Source organism: Euprymna scolopes, unplaced genomic scaffold (assembly GCF_053919585.1).
Source record: "Euprymna scolopes isolate OS-2025 unplaced genomic scaffold, ASM5391958v1 sca156, whole genome shotgun sequence".
NCBI classification, from domain to species: Eukaryota; Metazoa; Mollusca; class Cephalopoda; order Sepiida; family Sepiolidae; genus Euprymna; species Euprymna scolopes.
In genome coordinates this window covers 26,511-44,463 of record NW_027633165.1, presented here as the reverse complement: position 1 = coordinate 44,463, position 17,953 = coordinate 26,511, and the positions used below count along the sequence as shown (strand labels likewise).

General features: G+C 33.4%; 1 protein-coding gene across 1 annotated transcript in view; it reads right to left on the bottom strand.

Moving 5' to 3' along the window:
* LOC145273764 (atrial natriuretic peptide receptor 1-like) overlaps window positions 1-17,953 on the bottom strand; it is a gene marked incomplete at both ends in the record, with an annotated part of 60,735 nt that overhangs the window by 27,235 nt on the left and 15,547 nt on the right. Inside the window, 2 exons of the mRNA XM_080127103.1 lie at window positions 2,554-2,671; window positions 12,592-12,754. Coding sequence (XP_079983229.1) covers window positions 2,554-2,671; window positions 12,592-12,754 — 281 coding nt within the window. The remainder of the gene's footprint in view (window positions 1-2,553; window positions 2,672-12,591; window positions 12,755-17,953) is intronic.

The window sequence follows — 17,953 nt, the reverse complement described above, 5'->3', positions numbered from 1 at the left end:
CTAGCTTCTGGGACCAGGACAGAGCAATGATGACTGATTTCCTAGCAAAAGGGCACCACGATTACAGGAGCCTAATATGCTTCATTATTAGAGAAATTAAGAGAAGCTATCAAAATCAGGAGCGAGAAAAAATCAAAAAAGATATTTTCCTCCTGCAAGGCAACGCTCTGATCCACAATGCGCATGTCATCAGATTAGAAGCATAGGTGTGTGTGACGATGAAATCTTTCCCTATCCCTCCTACTCTCCTAACCTTTTACCCTCTGATTTTCACCTCCACCCAATCATGAAGTTGTTTTGAAAACGTTTTCTCAGATGGTGCAGCTTTTATTTCCAAAGTCATGTCTTGGTTGGAGGACCAACCCGGGGTGTTATACAAAAACGATCTCCGGAGCTACATTACACGACGGCAGAAATGCGAAACACTGGATGGTTCCTATGAAGAGAAAGATTAATAACTGTGCCAGGTTTCGTTGTTCTAGTGCTACGAAAAGTGGATCAGGGGCATTAGTTATTGAACACCCCTCATCATAAGAAGTGTGGTTATGAGAGCTTCCTTCTACCTTGTACCTTCTGATTTTCATCTCTTCCCAGTCACGAAGTTGTTTTCGAATGGAAAATGTTTCTGTTGGGGTGCCACCCCTACAGATACTCACGGACTATTCCTGACATCATTTCCGGTAAGCAGATTCTGCTTTCTTGTCAGTCTAGACTCAAGACTCGGAGGGAGAGAGTCATAACATTACTTGCCCTTCAGTTGTACTTGTCTGTATTTCTGTTAATATATTATTTATTTCACTGTTTCAGGGTTTTCTCACTATTGCTTTCAACATTTACAGAAGAATAGTTTCCCAGATGATGCAGCCTTAATTCTCGAAGTCACGTGGTAGTTGGAGGATCAACCTGAGGTGTTCTATAAAAAAAACAGTCTACAGGATTGCATTAAACGATCTGAGAAATGCATAACTCTGTGATTACTATGTAGAGAAAGACTAATAACTGTGGCAAGTTTCGTTGCTCTACTGTTATGAAATGTGGGTGAAGGGTACTACTTATTGAGAGCTTCTCATAGTCTTAGTGATGATGAATGCTCAGGCATTTTCAACTTTTTTCAAATATTCTTAGATAACGCATCTTTCTCTTAAAGAGTAAATCGATTCTGAGTGAAACTGTACGTTTGAGAATTTCTCTTTTTCGTTAATTTCGATGTCTGTCTAAGTGCAGGTGATTTAATTTCATTCACTAATATTCTGTTTGTTACTTCCTTAATTAGTCCGTACGTTACACGTTGAAAAAAAAGCCAAATACCATTTTTGAGGCGAAAATGCTTTTAAAAAATGCCAAATTTGGCTTATAAAAGTCTATCTGGTAATCATGGACAAGATTATGAGAGTGACCTCCCTTTGATGTAGCCTCGTTTCGAATATCATTATAATATTTGATCATTGTTGTAATGGCGTGAGAAAAGAACTCGTAGTAACTTCGATGTGCAACGGTTCTTCACCGAAAGAAGAAGTCAGTGAAACGTTACGTAAAAAAGAAACATTTGAAAGAAACATGGTAACAAGAAGAACATTGTCTGACAAGAGGTGCTGGACTGAAGGAGTAAATTGAAGATTACATTGTTATTTTATTATTTGTATTGAACTATGTAGCACAATATTACTTTCTGATTTCTGAGCATTTATTAGTACTTATTAATTTATCTCATTTGAGGCAGTGCTTGGTTTAAAACATTATACAATGGCCACTATTTCGTAGAAATGTTAATAAACTTATATCCGCTGTGTGTTATTGGTCTTTCTTTCCAAAATACTAATTTTTGCGCCAACCAAAAAAACATCAGTTTTATCAAAGCATATCTATTGATTCAATATGTTTCTCATAACGTGGAATTTACACGGATCCTGCTAGTTGCACAATAGTTATTCTAAAACAAGATCTCTAAAAAGAACTTAAGACACTTACATTGGCACTGGTGAAATTTGTTACAATAGTTTTATCGCTCATTTTTTATTCGTATAATTAGTAGTATTACTAGTAGTAGTAGCAGTAGCAGTAGCAGTAGTAGTAGTAGTAGTAGTAGTAGTAGTAGTAGTAGTAGTAGTAAGCGAATTAAAAAATCTGCTACTACATGTAGCAGTTTTAATTCGTTCATGTGACATCCGGAATTATAAGGACACTTTAGGGTGAGTTTAGTGCAATCCTAACCTATAATCTTTCAGTCTGCGTTTCTTGTAGTAGTAATAGGGGAAGGAGGAGGAGGAAGAGGAGGAGGAGGAGGAGGAGCATTACTAACCTGATGACATATTTGGCATTTCAAGAATTCTTCCTGCCAAATTTGGAGCAATTAATATTTAGATTAGTTTTGCAGCTTATATAAGTAACCAACAAACAAAAATGTTCCATTATTATGATATAGATTTAGAGTTAAGCAGTTTGTGTGTGTGTGTGTGTGTGTGTGTGTGTGTGTGTGTGTGTGTGTGTGTGTGTGTGTGTGTGTGTGTGGTAATGGTACCTTTAACCGAATATTGGGAACTGGTTATTTCATACGGTGAACACCGGAAAAGGATTTCTTCCAGGATGATACCAAACGAGTAGACGTCTCCTTTCTGCGTTCCTCTTGGTGGCATTACGACTCGAAGATGTTCCGGGGCTCGCCATAAAAGCTCTGCGAAAACAATAAATGAATAATAGATACGTGAGAAATGAGTGCAGATGATCCGAATTGTTACCAAACTTTGATTTTTTCTTCTTTTTTTCTGGCAATTATCAAAATATCAGGACAGTATTTGATTTCAATGAAATGTTTTAAACTTATTTCTTCATTGATTAATTTTACAACAAATAAATTGATTTTATAAAAATCTTCGATGACTTTTTCTCCATTTCACTTTCTCTGGTGATCGAAAGGAACGGGAGATCCTGGGAATTTGAGAGACTTGTTGTCACTCGGATTTCAGAGAACACCTGTTTTCGCAGACAGTGATCAGTTATAATGATTCGTGTGAAAACTCCTGTATAGACAATAAATTATCATACAATATATATGTGTGTGTGTGTGGGGGGGGTGTCTGTGAGAGAGAGAGAGAAAGAGAGAACTAGTTAGCGAGAGAGAGAGAGAGAGAAAGAGGGGGAAGTATTAGAACAACTTGTATTAATAGATCTCCTGTGAATATACGAGTATTGATTTTTTTTAGTTCTTTAACTTAAACTTTTCTTTTTATATATATATATATATATATATATATATATATATATATATATATATATATATATATAGTAATTTATAAAATATATATGGCGATTAAGCTACACGGAATATTCTGCGTTTCATCCACTATAGGATTCGTCAGGCTTATGCGCGAATTTTGTGGTTGCTTCTTGTTTTTATATATGTTGAGGATTTCTAGTTAGCCAATCAGCTTTCTAGTATCCACCGCGCCCCCTCCTATCAGCCAATGGGCATGCATTTTATCGAACAAAGGATCTGTTTTAGAACTAGGTTAGTGTTTTAAGGTAGATCTTTTCCTTCCTTTTTTATATATATATATATATATATATATAAATATACCTATGTGTACACACATACATGCACATATATATATACATATGTGTATATATACATATATGTGTGATCGTTTATGTATATTCATGTTTATTTAATTTATTTATTTGTTTGTTTTCCATTGTTATTGTTGGTTTTAAAGCTATTTTGTATCGCTATCCTAGAGTAAGTTTTATTTTGTGAACACAGTTGTTTGCTATTTCTCGTCTACAGTTTAATAGATTTTGAGGTTCTTTAAAGTACAGGATAGCAAATTTTTCATGTAGGCATAATTTACATGGGTCGTCTAAATGTCTGCACGTGGTAGCTTGTCTCATCATTTTCCATTCGACTACCGGCGAATGTCCGCTTTCTTTGAGTTCCCAGTATTTATTCGCTAGTGTTGTTTTTATACGGTGTTTTTTATTTTTTATTGTACTTTTGTGGTCATAGTATCGGGTTTGGAAATCTAAGGAAGTCATGCCTATGTAATATTTCTTGTTATTCGGGTTTTCTTTCGCAAATATTGTTGCTTGATAAACTACACTTTTTGTTAGACATTTATTTTGGACTGGGCAAAGTGTGCGGTGTCTACAATTGCATTTATCTTGTTCGTTATTAGTATTTTTATTTATGGTATGGTTGTTCTTGTCCGGGGTTGGTTTGTTATTATTATTATTGTTATCATTATTATTATTATTATTATTATTATTATTATTATTCTTATTATTATTATTATTATTATTTCTGCTAGTGTTGGTTTTATTTCTGTCATGGTGTCTACTTTTTTATTTTTTATTTTGTTGTTGTTTACATTGTTTTCATTTAGTATTTTGTTATTATGTGCTTTAATTATCATCTCTAAATTTTCGCAACAACGGTAAGATAACTTCAAGGTATTTTTATTGAAGATTTTGTGTAAGGGGTTGGTTGCGGGAAAGTGTTTTTCAATAAGATCTAGAAATTTCTTGCCAAGTTTTGTTTTTAACATTTTATTGTATGGGGCCGTATACCAAATTATAGTTCTTTTTCTTCTATTTTTAATTTTATTATAGTTGGTGGTGTTTTGTTGCTTATATTTGATATCAATATTTTTGTATCCACTATTTTTTTAGGGCTGTTTCGTAGATATTGGTTGACCTGTTAAATGCATTTTCATCGCTTGAGTTATTACTGAGTCTACTTACGATTGAGTTAGGAATATGTTTAATAATTGATGGTGGGTGGTTGGACTTAGGGTTTACGTAAATTGGAGTAGCGTTATCTTTTAATATATATATATATATATATATATATATATATATATATATACATGTGTGCGTGCCTGTGCTTATTTTGTAAAGTATACCTTTTTGTATACCAATCCTTTTTGTTTAGAAGCTCAATGTGTGTAAAATCTAACAACAGAGCATATATATAAAAGAATAACGGCATTACAACTTCTAAATATATATTGTTAAATATTTCTTTCAGCATATCAAAATTTTGGTATATTTTTACGTTTCGTTACGCAGAAAAAAAAATCAATTATTATTTAAATATCGAATCTGTACGTGCGTATACTCCTCAGAAAAATAGAATTTTCTGTTTAGAAAGAAAGAAATATGCATGACAATATAATATCGGAAAAGGGCATTCCATAGAAAGTCCAGAATCGCATAAGCCTGAGGAGTCCTAGAGTGGATGAAACGCGGAATATTCAGTGTAGCTTAATCGCCATATATATTTTATAAATTACTATATATATATATATATATATATATATATATATATATATATATATATATATATATATATTGTGACATAATCTTTAAAATACACTGTGTTATAAAGAAAGTTTTTAATTTAATTTTAGGCCGACGAAGAATGTATCGTTTTTATTTTTTATTTTTTGTTTGTTTGTTTCATTGTCGCCGAGGCAAAAATGGACAACGTGTAGTGGACCAGGATATAATACCCTAGCTCGCCACAAGAAAATAATGAAACGAATGGAATTGAAGGAAACAAAGACTCAGTTGATGGATAAGATAATCGTTGTGTTTATGTCCACGCGTATGTAACCAAAGTTCGTTGCACGACTGGTGTTGTAGCAAGAAATGGAAATGTGTGTTCATCTCAAGTTCGGGTCAATATCGTTTGTTCGCGCGTGGGAAAAGAAATAAGTGCTGTAGTGAAAATGAGAATGTTAGTCCAGCGTGTAGACAAAGAAGAGGATATGAGAGTTGACGTCAGTCAGCAGTCAGCTACGCGAAGGTGTTCTCAGGGACCAGTAGTAGATAGAGAGAGAAAGAGTGGGAATGTGTACATACAGTCTGTTAGCTCGTGCTCCATACATAGTAGTAAGTGGGCGTGACGCACGCGGGCGGTCCGAAGACCGACCGACCAGCACGGAAGCTGGGCCGGAAAAGGGTTAGAAACAGCTTGTCTCTTTGTTTTATACTCGTTTCTGGAGTGTCTTTTGCGCATGTGTATATTTCCCTAGCAAGCGGAAGTGACGTCGTCCATGTGTGCGTTCGTGTGCGCGCATGTGTGTGTGTGTGTGTGTCTATACACGTGAATGTGAGTGTATGTACGCGAACGTGAATATGTGTACGTGTGTGGACGTGGGCGCGTATGTTTGTGTGCGCGTATGTATATGACATAGCTTGAAATGTGAATGTGTGTTTTTTGTGTGAGGCTTGAAAAAGGCTCGTACAAACGAGAGAGTGAGAAAGACAGAGACAGAGTGTAGGAGAAAAAGAGGGAAGGAGAGAGGTGAGGAAGACGTTCAGTATTTCCATCCTGAGGATGAGTCAGCGAGTTCACAGGTACTCCGGTCAACACAATTTCTAACCCCTTTTAGTTCCGAGCGAATAAAGAAAGAAAAAGGGCAAGAAAAGTACGGAGAGAAAAAAAAGAGAGAGAAAGAGAGAGAAAGGGAGAGCGGGAGAGAGGAAAAAAGAGATATTCTTGTAGAGACTCTCAGCAAGTTCGTGTTTTCGTTCTTTCTCGGATTCTGTTGTGTTCAATCTTTGTGTTTATTTTTGCATCCCGCTGGTCTCATAGGAATCGGTTGGGGTTTCTTGTATCAGCCTTTTTCTACTTTTGGAATCTAAATGGGACCTTAACGAGTCATACCTCTATGCAGAAAACTTGTTTTCATTTAACAAATGTTTGATTAAAAAAAAATTATAAAAGAATCTCTCCCTCTCCTTTGGAGTTTGTAAATCCCCCTTCAGTTTTTTACTCTAGTCATGCGTGCGCTGGCCGTACCCCCAAACATACGGAGGCATGTGTGACAATATATATATATATATATATATATATATATATATATATATATATATATATATATATATGGATGGATGGATGGATGGATGGATGTATAACTACTTAATTTACTCACATAAAATTAATATACGAAAGTATAGATTTATGTGTAAACTTTAAGTATTTACTTCAAAAGTGCTCAATACGTAGGTAGAGCTAGTTAGTAATTTATGAAATGTATATGGCGATTAAGCTACACTGAATATTCCGCGTTTTATCCACTCTAGGACTCTTCAGGCTTATGCGCGAATTCTGTGGTTGTTTATCGTTTATATATATATATATATATATATATATATATATATACATATATATATATATATAATAGAAGAGGAGCATATAAAAACGATAAACAGAATTCGCGCATAAGCCTGAAGAGTGGATGAAACGCGAAATATTCAGAGTAGCTTAATCGCCATATATATTTTATAAATTACTATATATATATATATATATATATATATATATATATATATATATACATATACATATATATGCATAAATATACATATATATACATATATACATATATATACATATATATATAAATATACATATATATATACATATATACATATATATATACATATATATATAAATATACATATATATACATATATATACATATATATATATATATATATATATATATATATATACTTATTACTTTAGAAATAATTACATATTATAATTCCTTTCTGAATTTATGGAATCATCTCATTTACAAATTATTTCTTAATGTTTTTACCAATAATATTCTATTTTCAAATACATTACGAGTAAGTTTATATTTTTTTAATTTATTCAATATGTGATAATCTATTTAAATATCTATAAGATACCAGTTTAATAATATTTTATCAATTCTACTTGGGTACTTAAAGATAAGTGATCTACACCTTATATTTGTATATGAGATCCTTCTCGTTACTTCATCCCCCTTTTGTAATAAAACTATTTAATACACATTATTATTTTGTTTTGAGTAACTGAGTCAGATTTTTGGCGGGATAGTAAATACTTATTTCCATGCAAACAACGTTGTACGAGTTCTTGTGTTTTATTTAATGAATTTTATTTATTATTTATTACTAATTTTTAGGATATATTAATGTATATCTATTTCTATACTTATTACTTGTATATATTTATGATTATTTATTTACAACTAGAAATAAAAACCAGGTTTAAGGCTCCTAAAATTCATACTAGAATTGCCCGGCACAGTGGTTAGAGTACTGGGAAAAATCAATTGTAAAAAGTGATATTCTCCTGAAGGTTGAAGGTTCAATCCTCAGTGTGGGCGACCGGAAAAAATACATTTGCGAATTACTTAGGACCTCTATCCAGTCATGGCTGACGAAATAAGAGCATGCTACCCCCATGAAGTAAATAATGGGTTCCGCTCAACATTCCGTTCAAATTCCCGAGTTCAGCAGAAACACTCCCGAGTTCGACAAGATAGAACTGAAGAAGATCGGAGATTACATCGACCGAAACGTTGTTAAAATCACACTCAAGATGAGAACAGTAGTCCGATGAATAATAATACAAATAACCAATCCTCATTTCAAAAATTCAGAAACGCCATGATACTTTCTTTTCTTTCGTTTTTTTACCTACTGTAATAATTATTTTGGAACAACATGAAAATTATTATTTTATTATTGGAATCCTTTCAGATAAGTAATTTCTATATTTATTTAATTGCGGATTGTTATCCTCATCTTCGTAGTTATTGTTTCACGATGTTTCAGCCAACTATCTCTCTGGCCTTCGTCAGGTGGTCAACCGCGATGGGGTCCGTGGCGCGTTGAATCTTTACGGTTCCAGTGTCTTAAGATAGCGGTTTCAATCCCACCCAAAGTCGGCTAATGAGACGACAACAACTACGGAAGGCAGTATTATCTGAGGATACAGTTAAGATACTCAGCATTTCTAATCCGTCGCGGTTAATCACCTGACGAAGGCCAGAGAGATAGTTGGCTGAAACACCGTGAAACAATAACTACGAAGATGAGGATAACAGTTGGCAAATAAATAAATAAACATGAAAATTGTTTTGGTATAACTGTTTCGGAAGAGAGGGAGTATAAAAGAACATTTTGAGAGTTAGGTTTGCCGCAAAACTATCAAAATAGCCATGTATTTCGTCAACAAACGGATAATATTTATGCCCTTTTTTTTTTTTTTTTTTTTTTTTTTTTTTACTTTTCATTTAAACGTCTATGTGCTATATAACTAGTTGTATCTACCTGACAAATCCAGGGATAAATTGGTTGCACATTTGTTCAATTAATTTAAATTAAAAGTAAAATCTTAATTTAAAAAATAGGAAACATTTTCAATAACGATCCAAATAGTGTAAGGGAGATAAATCCTTTTTTTATTTGTTTAAGTTTTGAAGATTTATGTCCCTTACATAATTAGCTCCCTAGAGCATTCTTCCGTGGCCTTCGTTATAAAGATGGCCGGCCAGCTGAAAAAATGACGTCATCGCCGAGGTCCCAACAAGCAAGATATGTGGAACTCTTAGACTGTCAATAATGAACAGTAATTTTTACAGACAGCGTTACAAAACTTCAAAATTGGATTGAAATAAAGAAAGAACACGATGATTTATACTGAAACTCATCTAATATTAATAATAAAAAAAATAATAAAACACAAGTTGTTTGTTTAAGTATTATAAGCAATTGAATATTTTGTTGTATTATAGATTTTAAAGATTAGAATGCGTTCTTTAATTACTTATAAATTACATTTTTAAAAAGTGAAGGAACACGATTTGATTTGTAGTAAACTTAAAGTTTATTTAATATAATTAAATGAAAATGTTATCAAAGGCAAGATAAGTTACTTTTCTACCAAACTGGACATATTTTTCGTGTTTTTATTCAATGTAACATGTTTATTCAGTTCGAAAACCATACAGTGTTTACCGATAGCAGTGTCAGAAATTTCGTGAAAATAGTGAATAATTCCACCCCATCTTTCCAAGCTTGTGACTCCTCGAAAAATGTAATTCAAGCCCTAATTTTTTTCAATTAAAGGAGCAAAGACCAAGGTTTTATTAAAAAAAAAAAAACAGTGTGTTTTTTTTTTTAAAAAAAGGTTTTAAACTTCGGACTTTACAGGTAAATTTCTAAAAAAGGCATTTTTTTTTTTTTTTAAATTTGAATATATTATTTATTGACCTTTTCTCTTCAATTTGTGATATATAAAACTCCGACATAAATTAATTATTTACTTTTTAAGAGAAAGTTAAAAATGGGTGACACTTGGGGGGGGGGCGTGAATTTAAAAAAAAACGTTTGTCTAAAATATTATATTCGGTTTATTGGAAAGAACATAAAATTTCACATTGACCCTGAAAATATCGTAAAAATAGAATCAATAGAAAAATTTTGATAGATTTTTAAAGTTTAAAAATTGAAAAATATTGAGTTCGGAAAATTCATTACTGTTTTTAAAAATACTATTAAAAAACCACCGAATATATATCAAGTTATGTCACGGTAACTTATATTGAGCAAATTTCTAAGAGTATTTTGTCTAGTTTATTATTTATTACACCTTTTTCCGAACTTACCGTGTTAAAGAGAGAGTCGGCCGCCATTTTAAATTTTCCAATACATCGGTAAACACTGTATGTTTTTCGAGCTAAATAAATATGTTACATTGAATAAAAACACAAAAAATATATCCAGTTAGGTAGAAAAGTAACTTATCTTGCCTTTGATAACATTTATTTGTTATATATTAGTTTTTTGACAACTTTTTCGAATCTATGTGTACAGTAATACAAACCCGGAAATTTCAAGATGGCGTCTGACTCCCTCTTTAACACGGTAAGTTTGGGAAAAGGTGTTATAAATAAAAAACTGGTTAAAATACTGTAAAAACACTCGCTCAATATATGTAACCTTGACATATATTTTTTCTAGTTTTTTTATTTATAACACCTTGTTTTTGGAGCTGAATAAACATGTTACATTGAATAAAAACACGGAAAATATATCTAGTTTGGTAGAAAAGTAACTTATCTTGCCTTTGATAACATTTATTTGTTATATATTTGTTTTTTGACAACTTTTTCGAATCTGTGTACAGTAATACAAACCCGAAATGAACGCGCGTTTTTTTTTTTTTTTACTTTTAAGTTTCATATATATATATATATATAAGTATTTTTAAATTTTATCTTTCTAGCTTTAAAAAAAAGTTTTAAAATGTTATCAGCCGGCATAATTTATTTTTAAATATTGAAAATTTCAGGAAAATTAATTTTTGCTAAATTTTTAAAACGTGTCAACAGCTTAAAAAAAATCGTCTCTTCAAAAGAGTCGATGTTGTCTCGCATTTTCATTAGTTTTGTATGCTGTAAAAAAATTTTTTTTAATATTAGCAATTTATTTGACGCTTCTTTTGAATGGTAAAAAACTTAGGATGATAATATTGAATTAAATTATAGTTACATCGTGTTAAATACAGGGGGGAGCACGTTAAAACTTACTTTGTTGAATGGAGATAGCCACGAGTTACTACCGGTGTTTACCGGTGTAAAGAAACAACTAATGGACTACCCGTGATGACGTCAGCAGATTAAATTATTTTTGCCCACCGGCCATCTTGTCTTTTAAGACGGTCTTGATTCTTCCCATAAGAAATAAGACAAAATAATCAAACAACTGAAGCCAATTACATTTTAGCTATTGCAAAGTCATGCTGAAAGAGGGAAAAGACAAAACGGTTAGTCATAATCAAATATAGATTAGTCAGATAGGTCTAAATTGTAAAGTCCATAACTATATAGTTCACATATTTTTACCTGATGTCGTCATTTGGTTTCTCTTTATTAAACTACGGAGTCACAACGCATTCATTATTTTGACGTTTGAGTGTATATAAATTAGTGATTTTTCTGTGCTGTCGTACTTTCAACCAGAGCAGATAAAATGGCGACGTCCATAATAATTACATTTTATATGAAAACACGGAAACAATTTGCTTACTATATCGAAATGCATCAATATTCTGTACGACAATTGGAATATTAGTACAATTGTTATTAAACTTTTATGGCAATCGCTCCAGACAAGACATATAGCCCCTTAATGCAAAGCGCTAAAAATACTATTTCAAGGCTAAAATCTTGCCAATGATAAGTATTAGATAGAATAGTCCAAACAGGACGCATTTTGCCACGGAGACGTAAGGGGCTACTGTGGTTATAGATTAATAGATCCAAACCAAGGAAGAAGTTGTTTGTTATCATTACATTTAAATTTCTGCATGTTTGTACGGCGGGGTAAACATGGAATAACCAGTAAATTTCAAAGGCAAGCGGTTTGGAGAAAGAAAGCTTTCCAGCATCTTGGAACCTCTACGTCGAAGGGGTGAGATTTTGCTGCTTGTTGGGTTAGTTAGAGATATATACGTTGAATGGGGGGGGACACAAGTGAAGCAAATTTGTCTCGGCACATTTCGTTGAAGTACTTATATAACATGGCAGCGATAGGTCAGTGGCTGGAGTTTGGTAGACATTGTGTGATCGTATAAGGTTTAAGGCACTTTTGTTAGTCCGTGTCCAAAAAGTGAGAGACCAGAAATTATGCGCTAGTCAGGTGTTTCAACAATATAAATGGGTGAATTTTCATGATGGTGGGGTTGTATAGAAAAAAACAACACATTTGGTAAAAAAAAAAAACTAGGTTAGAATTGTTTTCACTTACTTTTGTAGTCTTCAGCGTATTTCGGAGAATAAATGATATCAGCACAGATTTGTTGCAAGCCAAAATCAGTCACCTTCAGTATGAATCGACCATCGAGCACGCAGTTTGCTGACGTCAGACGTCCATGCGATTTTATGTCTGAGTTGTGCAAGAAAATCATGCCCTGGCGAAAGAAAAACATTGCTCGTTAAATATACATTATCTTGATTTATCTCTTAATCATAACCGTACGCAGTTAATACTATTATTTACTCACTAGGAGTAATCACACAGACCATTATCAAAGATTTTTTCTTTGAGAATAACTTTTAATGTTCTCTGGAGTCTGAGTGACAACAAGTCTCCCCAGATTTCCAATACAGGGTGGAACGATAAAAGTGTCGCCCTAAAGAAAACAACACTACAGCTCTATTTTAAAAGTTTTATTGAAAAAATCAATTAAGGTAACTTGATTGTGTAGTAGAGATGACATCTATTCAATGTAGCCGCCTTAGCCTCAATCATCGATACTATACGAGCCCGAAACTGGGAGCATGCCTTTTCCACAAATGCCGGTGAGAGCTCGGCGAATACTCGGCAGATGGCGGCGATCAGGCTAGCTTTGTTGTTGTAGGAGGACATGTTGGTGATGTTCTCGGCGTGTGACCAAAAGAAATAGTCCAGCAAGATCAGGTCGGGGAAGAAGAGGGCAGTGAAGGAAGGGTACAAAGTTGTAGCATTCCTTCTGAAGCCAAGACTGAGTCTCTTTGGACTTGTGGATCGGCGTCGGGTCTTGCTGCCACACTCAGGGTCTGACAGCGGCCACTGATTGCACCAGGGGATCACCACACTCTTCAGCACATCCAGGTACACTTTGGTGTTGATTTTCAAACCGACTTCGAAGATGTGAGGTGGCATGATGTGGCCCTCACTTGAAATCATACCAAAAACCATAACCGTGCCCGGTAACTTTGTTTTCATCACCTTGGCCACGTCCATGTTATTCGTGGCAATTCAAGGATATTTTTGAGGGTGCTGACAATGGTCCTGTTGTTATAACTTGGATCGGTAGAGAGCATGAGTTGTACAACCTCGATCTCGCTCGTTGAACATTGTGTCACTTTCAGACATGATAGAAGACTGCTATCGCTCTTGGGATTTGTACACAACCGGCCAACTAGTAGATGATCTGCAACGTAATAAGAAAACCGGTTTTCATGAAACAGAAATGGAATCATATCGTTTTTTCTAGGGCGACAATTTTATTGTTCCACCCTGAATTATTAAGAGGCTCCTTCAGTCTTTAACAGACTATGGATACCCACAAATAGGTGCGTGCGCGTGAAATTCTTATGGCAGGAGTTGCGCAATCTCCAACCACACATCTCCTTAGTCAACATTGTTAAATACCGGTGGCAAGTGAAGTGTGTGTACAGGACGACTGGAGACAAATGCCGAGATAAGCGGAGAGCACATACAGCGTCTAGAATTCCCAAATGGTCACCCATCTGGTACTAACTAGGTTCAACGTTGCTTAATTTCTGTGATATGTCGAGAGGGTAATCATCCATTAAAACGCGAGAGGGTAATCATCCTCGCCCTCAATCGAGGCAATGACCTCATGATTTCAGTTACTGGATTTAAACTCTCTTAAGCAACCAATATAATATTTTTTAACAAAGCCGGATTTTACGTGAGTTCATCACGCCGGCGTATACGTATTTCACTAAGCCGGATTCTACGTGAGTTTATCACGCCGACCTATACGTATTTGACTAAGCCGGATTCTACGTGAGTTTATCACGCCGGCCAATACGTTTTTTAATTTAGTCTGCATAATATTATTTCTGTAACTGGATTTACGCTCCCTTCAACAACCAGTATAATGTATTTTAACCAAGTCGGAGTTACGTGACCTCATCACGCCGACCTATATGTATTCCAAGTAATTACTTCAGTAACTGGACTTACGCTCTCTTCAGCAAGCAGTATAATGTATTTTAAATAAGTCGTGGTCACGTGACCTCATCACGCCGACCTATATGGATTTAGTTAAACCTCAGTCTTCAGAGGTTCTAATCCAATTTAATTCTGTTAGAGCAAGGAGTCTGCCGCCAAACGACTAATAAAAACTATGCACTACGGAATATTTATTAATTATATAATGAATTCATTAAAGAAGGGCACCCAGCCTTCATGAGTTGGAATACTCAATTAAAGCTAAAGTATTTCAAAAAATAAATAATTCAGAAACCTGGTATACATTAAATCAATGAAATATGGTGTTAACAATTTTTTTCTTAAAAAAGAAGACATCTTTAAAAATAATTTCAGAGCACCTCGGCCACAATTAGAATTTGTTTACACAATGCAAACGCATTTCAAGTTATTACATTCATAATTAACTTTTTCCCAAATTTCAGGATACATTTAAAAAGTATGTGTTTTTTTTTTTTTCAAAACAACTTTCTTTACAAAAGATCATTAAAATTTCATGCCAAAATTTAAAAATAATTTCACGTATTTTGGTTCATCGTTAAAATCCATTTTTCCTTCCCAAAGGACCATTAAAAAGTCCGAATTTATGTTAGTTAACTTCTTTCCAAAGTAATTCATTTATTATTTTAAAAACAATCTTCTCAAAAGATCATAAATTTCGAATCAACCCATTTTTCACAATGAAATTCAAAAATTATTCCAAACATTTGGTTCATTATTAAAATTAATCTTTCTAAAAGATCATAGAAAATTCATTTTGAATCAATTTACCTTTCACAATGAGATTCAGAGACATCCCAATTTTTTTTTTCATTTCGTAATTATTATTTTTAAAATTCGGTGTACATTTAAAGTTATTTAATTGATTCTTAAAAATCATTTCTTCTTATAGACCATTATCAAGGTCATTTCGAATTCAGAAATTTTTCACGTTAATTAACTAAGAAACTCTTCCTAAAATCACTCACAAAGATTATTTCGAATTAATAAACTCCCGCCACACCTGGGAGTTACATTAGTTAACGACCAGTTCTGTATGGTTAACAGCTTGAGAAAATTAAAGTTTCAACGAAAGAGAGATCTTTCTAGACTGAGGAAATCTCCTTCTTCTCAAGAATTAATTCAATTTTTCGTAAATACTCCTCAGTCAATATTTCAGGGACCCCTATCATACGGTCCAATTTCAAATAAACCTTCAACTAAAGAATTCGTTCGAATAATTCTTCCTTAAAAATCATCTAGAATTCAGGAAAATTTCTTTCGTTAGTCAAATAATATGTCTTTAGGAATTCTAAAAAATTCAGAGAATATTCGAAATGTAATAGTACAATTTTTCTTTAAAAACTATGAAAATTTAAATTAACGTAATCATGTAACAGTTGGCTTTTGCAAACACTGGAAGATTTTTAAAAAAAAGTACTTCAAGTGCTGTTTGAATAATTGTCTCTCTTTTTATTTTTAATAAAAAACAATTTAATGTAATTTAAGGAAGCATAAATAATTTTGTTCTTTAAACTTGGTAGAAAATTTTTAAAAAACTCCAAGTTAATTCGTTATGGGGGTTTAGCTATGCAATCATTAAAACTCAAGAGTAGAGAGAGAGAATGAGGGGGAAAAGAAGGGGATAGAGACAGAGCGATGCCGTTACACATATAACACCATTACGTAATCACACAAAAAAAATCTTCGACAATTTTAAAAGTCACTCTCTCGTCCTAAAAAAACTCGAGAGGGTGAAAGAGAGGTGTAGAGAGAGAAGAGAGGGAGAGAAACAGAGGCAGGTAGCATTGTTCCAACACCCTCCTCACTTATAACGGTGAGGCCAAACCGGCCCACAACTCACTTTTATATGTGTGCTATTGTTTTAAACAAATGAGTGACAGGTAGACTTAAACAGTTCTACAGTTTAAAAAAATAATAAAATAGAAAAAATCTTGTTTTTATTAATTTTGTAAGGCGCTCACACAAAAAAAACTTCATATTATGTAATCTAAATTTTTAGCAATAATCTTTTTCTTTCCTTTCTTTTTTTTTAACAGACAAAAAAATCAATAAAAAACATTATCAAATCAAAAAAGTCCCCTTATGTTTCAACGTTAATTGTTACCTAACCTGAAAAGGGACATATCAACTGTTCATGAAACACAGTGCCGAAACAGTGATCCATTTTCTGAAATCCAAACTGAAAAAGTCATTAACATTCTACAAGGTTCTTACATTTGCAAAGTCAAAAGCAATTTTTAAAAAAATCCTATATTTTTATAAACCTGAAATAAAGATCAGATAAAAAAAATGTTAGGTATTCTTTTTTTCTTTCCTTTTTTCTCTTTTAAATTTATTTTTCGAGCTTCGTGTTTGGAGGATTTTTTTCTTTTTCTTTCATTTAATAACAAGATGCATAGATATACACACATATAGATATATATCTTGAGAGAGACAGAAAGAGAGAAAGCGTGAGAGAGAAAGAGATATTGCATATTCTAGAGACACTTTTTTCGCCGTTTTTTTTTCTTTGTGTAGGACACAATTCTTACTTTTTTTCGAAGGGTTATTTTCAATACTCTTTTTTAATCGATCTTTTGCAAACTGTTTTTTTTGTAGGTACAAGACAATTTTTTACCGGTTCTGAATTTTCTTTTTGAGTGCGGTTTTTTTTTTTGCGCGTGTGTACTGGTCTGCCATTTTTTTTTTTAATTTATTAAATATTCAGTTTTTTCCCGTTTTTAAAGACCGTGGCCCATTTTTTTTATTCGATTCGTCTAGTGGTCATTATTTTTGGTTGTGCCGTAGGTCGAAATGCTGGGAAAAAATATATCCTGGTCACGGCACCATTTATACCACTATCCACCGGTCACTGAGGTGTGACCGACAGACGTGTTACAGTAAATGTCTTAAAGCGGTCTCGGGAAGATATGAAGATGGTCGTCATTAGGGTCTATAATAAGAAAAGCATACCTGAGATGTTAGATGTGCTGTGTGGCTCCTACTTCTCTGGAGGATTTCTTCACCCCAGTTGCGTTCTGACTGGAATTTTCTTTCTTCATTTTCCGGACCGTTTCGTTGTTTCAATGAAGGCATTCATGGCAGACACAAGAAAGACAACACGCGACACAATTGTAATATATATTGAACATAACTAACTATTTTATTTTACATTAGAAATACAATATATTACAAAAAAATTAACAATTAAAAACTGGACAATAGGCTTTTCAAAGCTAACTAACCTAACTAGTATTGAGGGAGGGTGTGCTCCCCCTCTCATTTACGGAGAGACAGAATATGCGTCTTCACTTCATGGTGGTCGTGCAGGAAAGAGACAGAAAGATAGCAAGGGAATTATTGGAAGGGATTTCTTTGTATCTCTACGCTCATGGCAAAATTA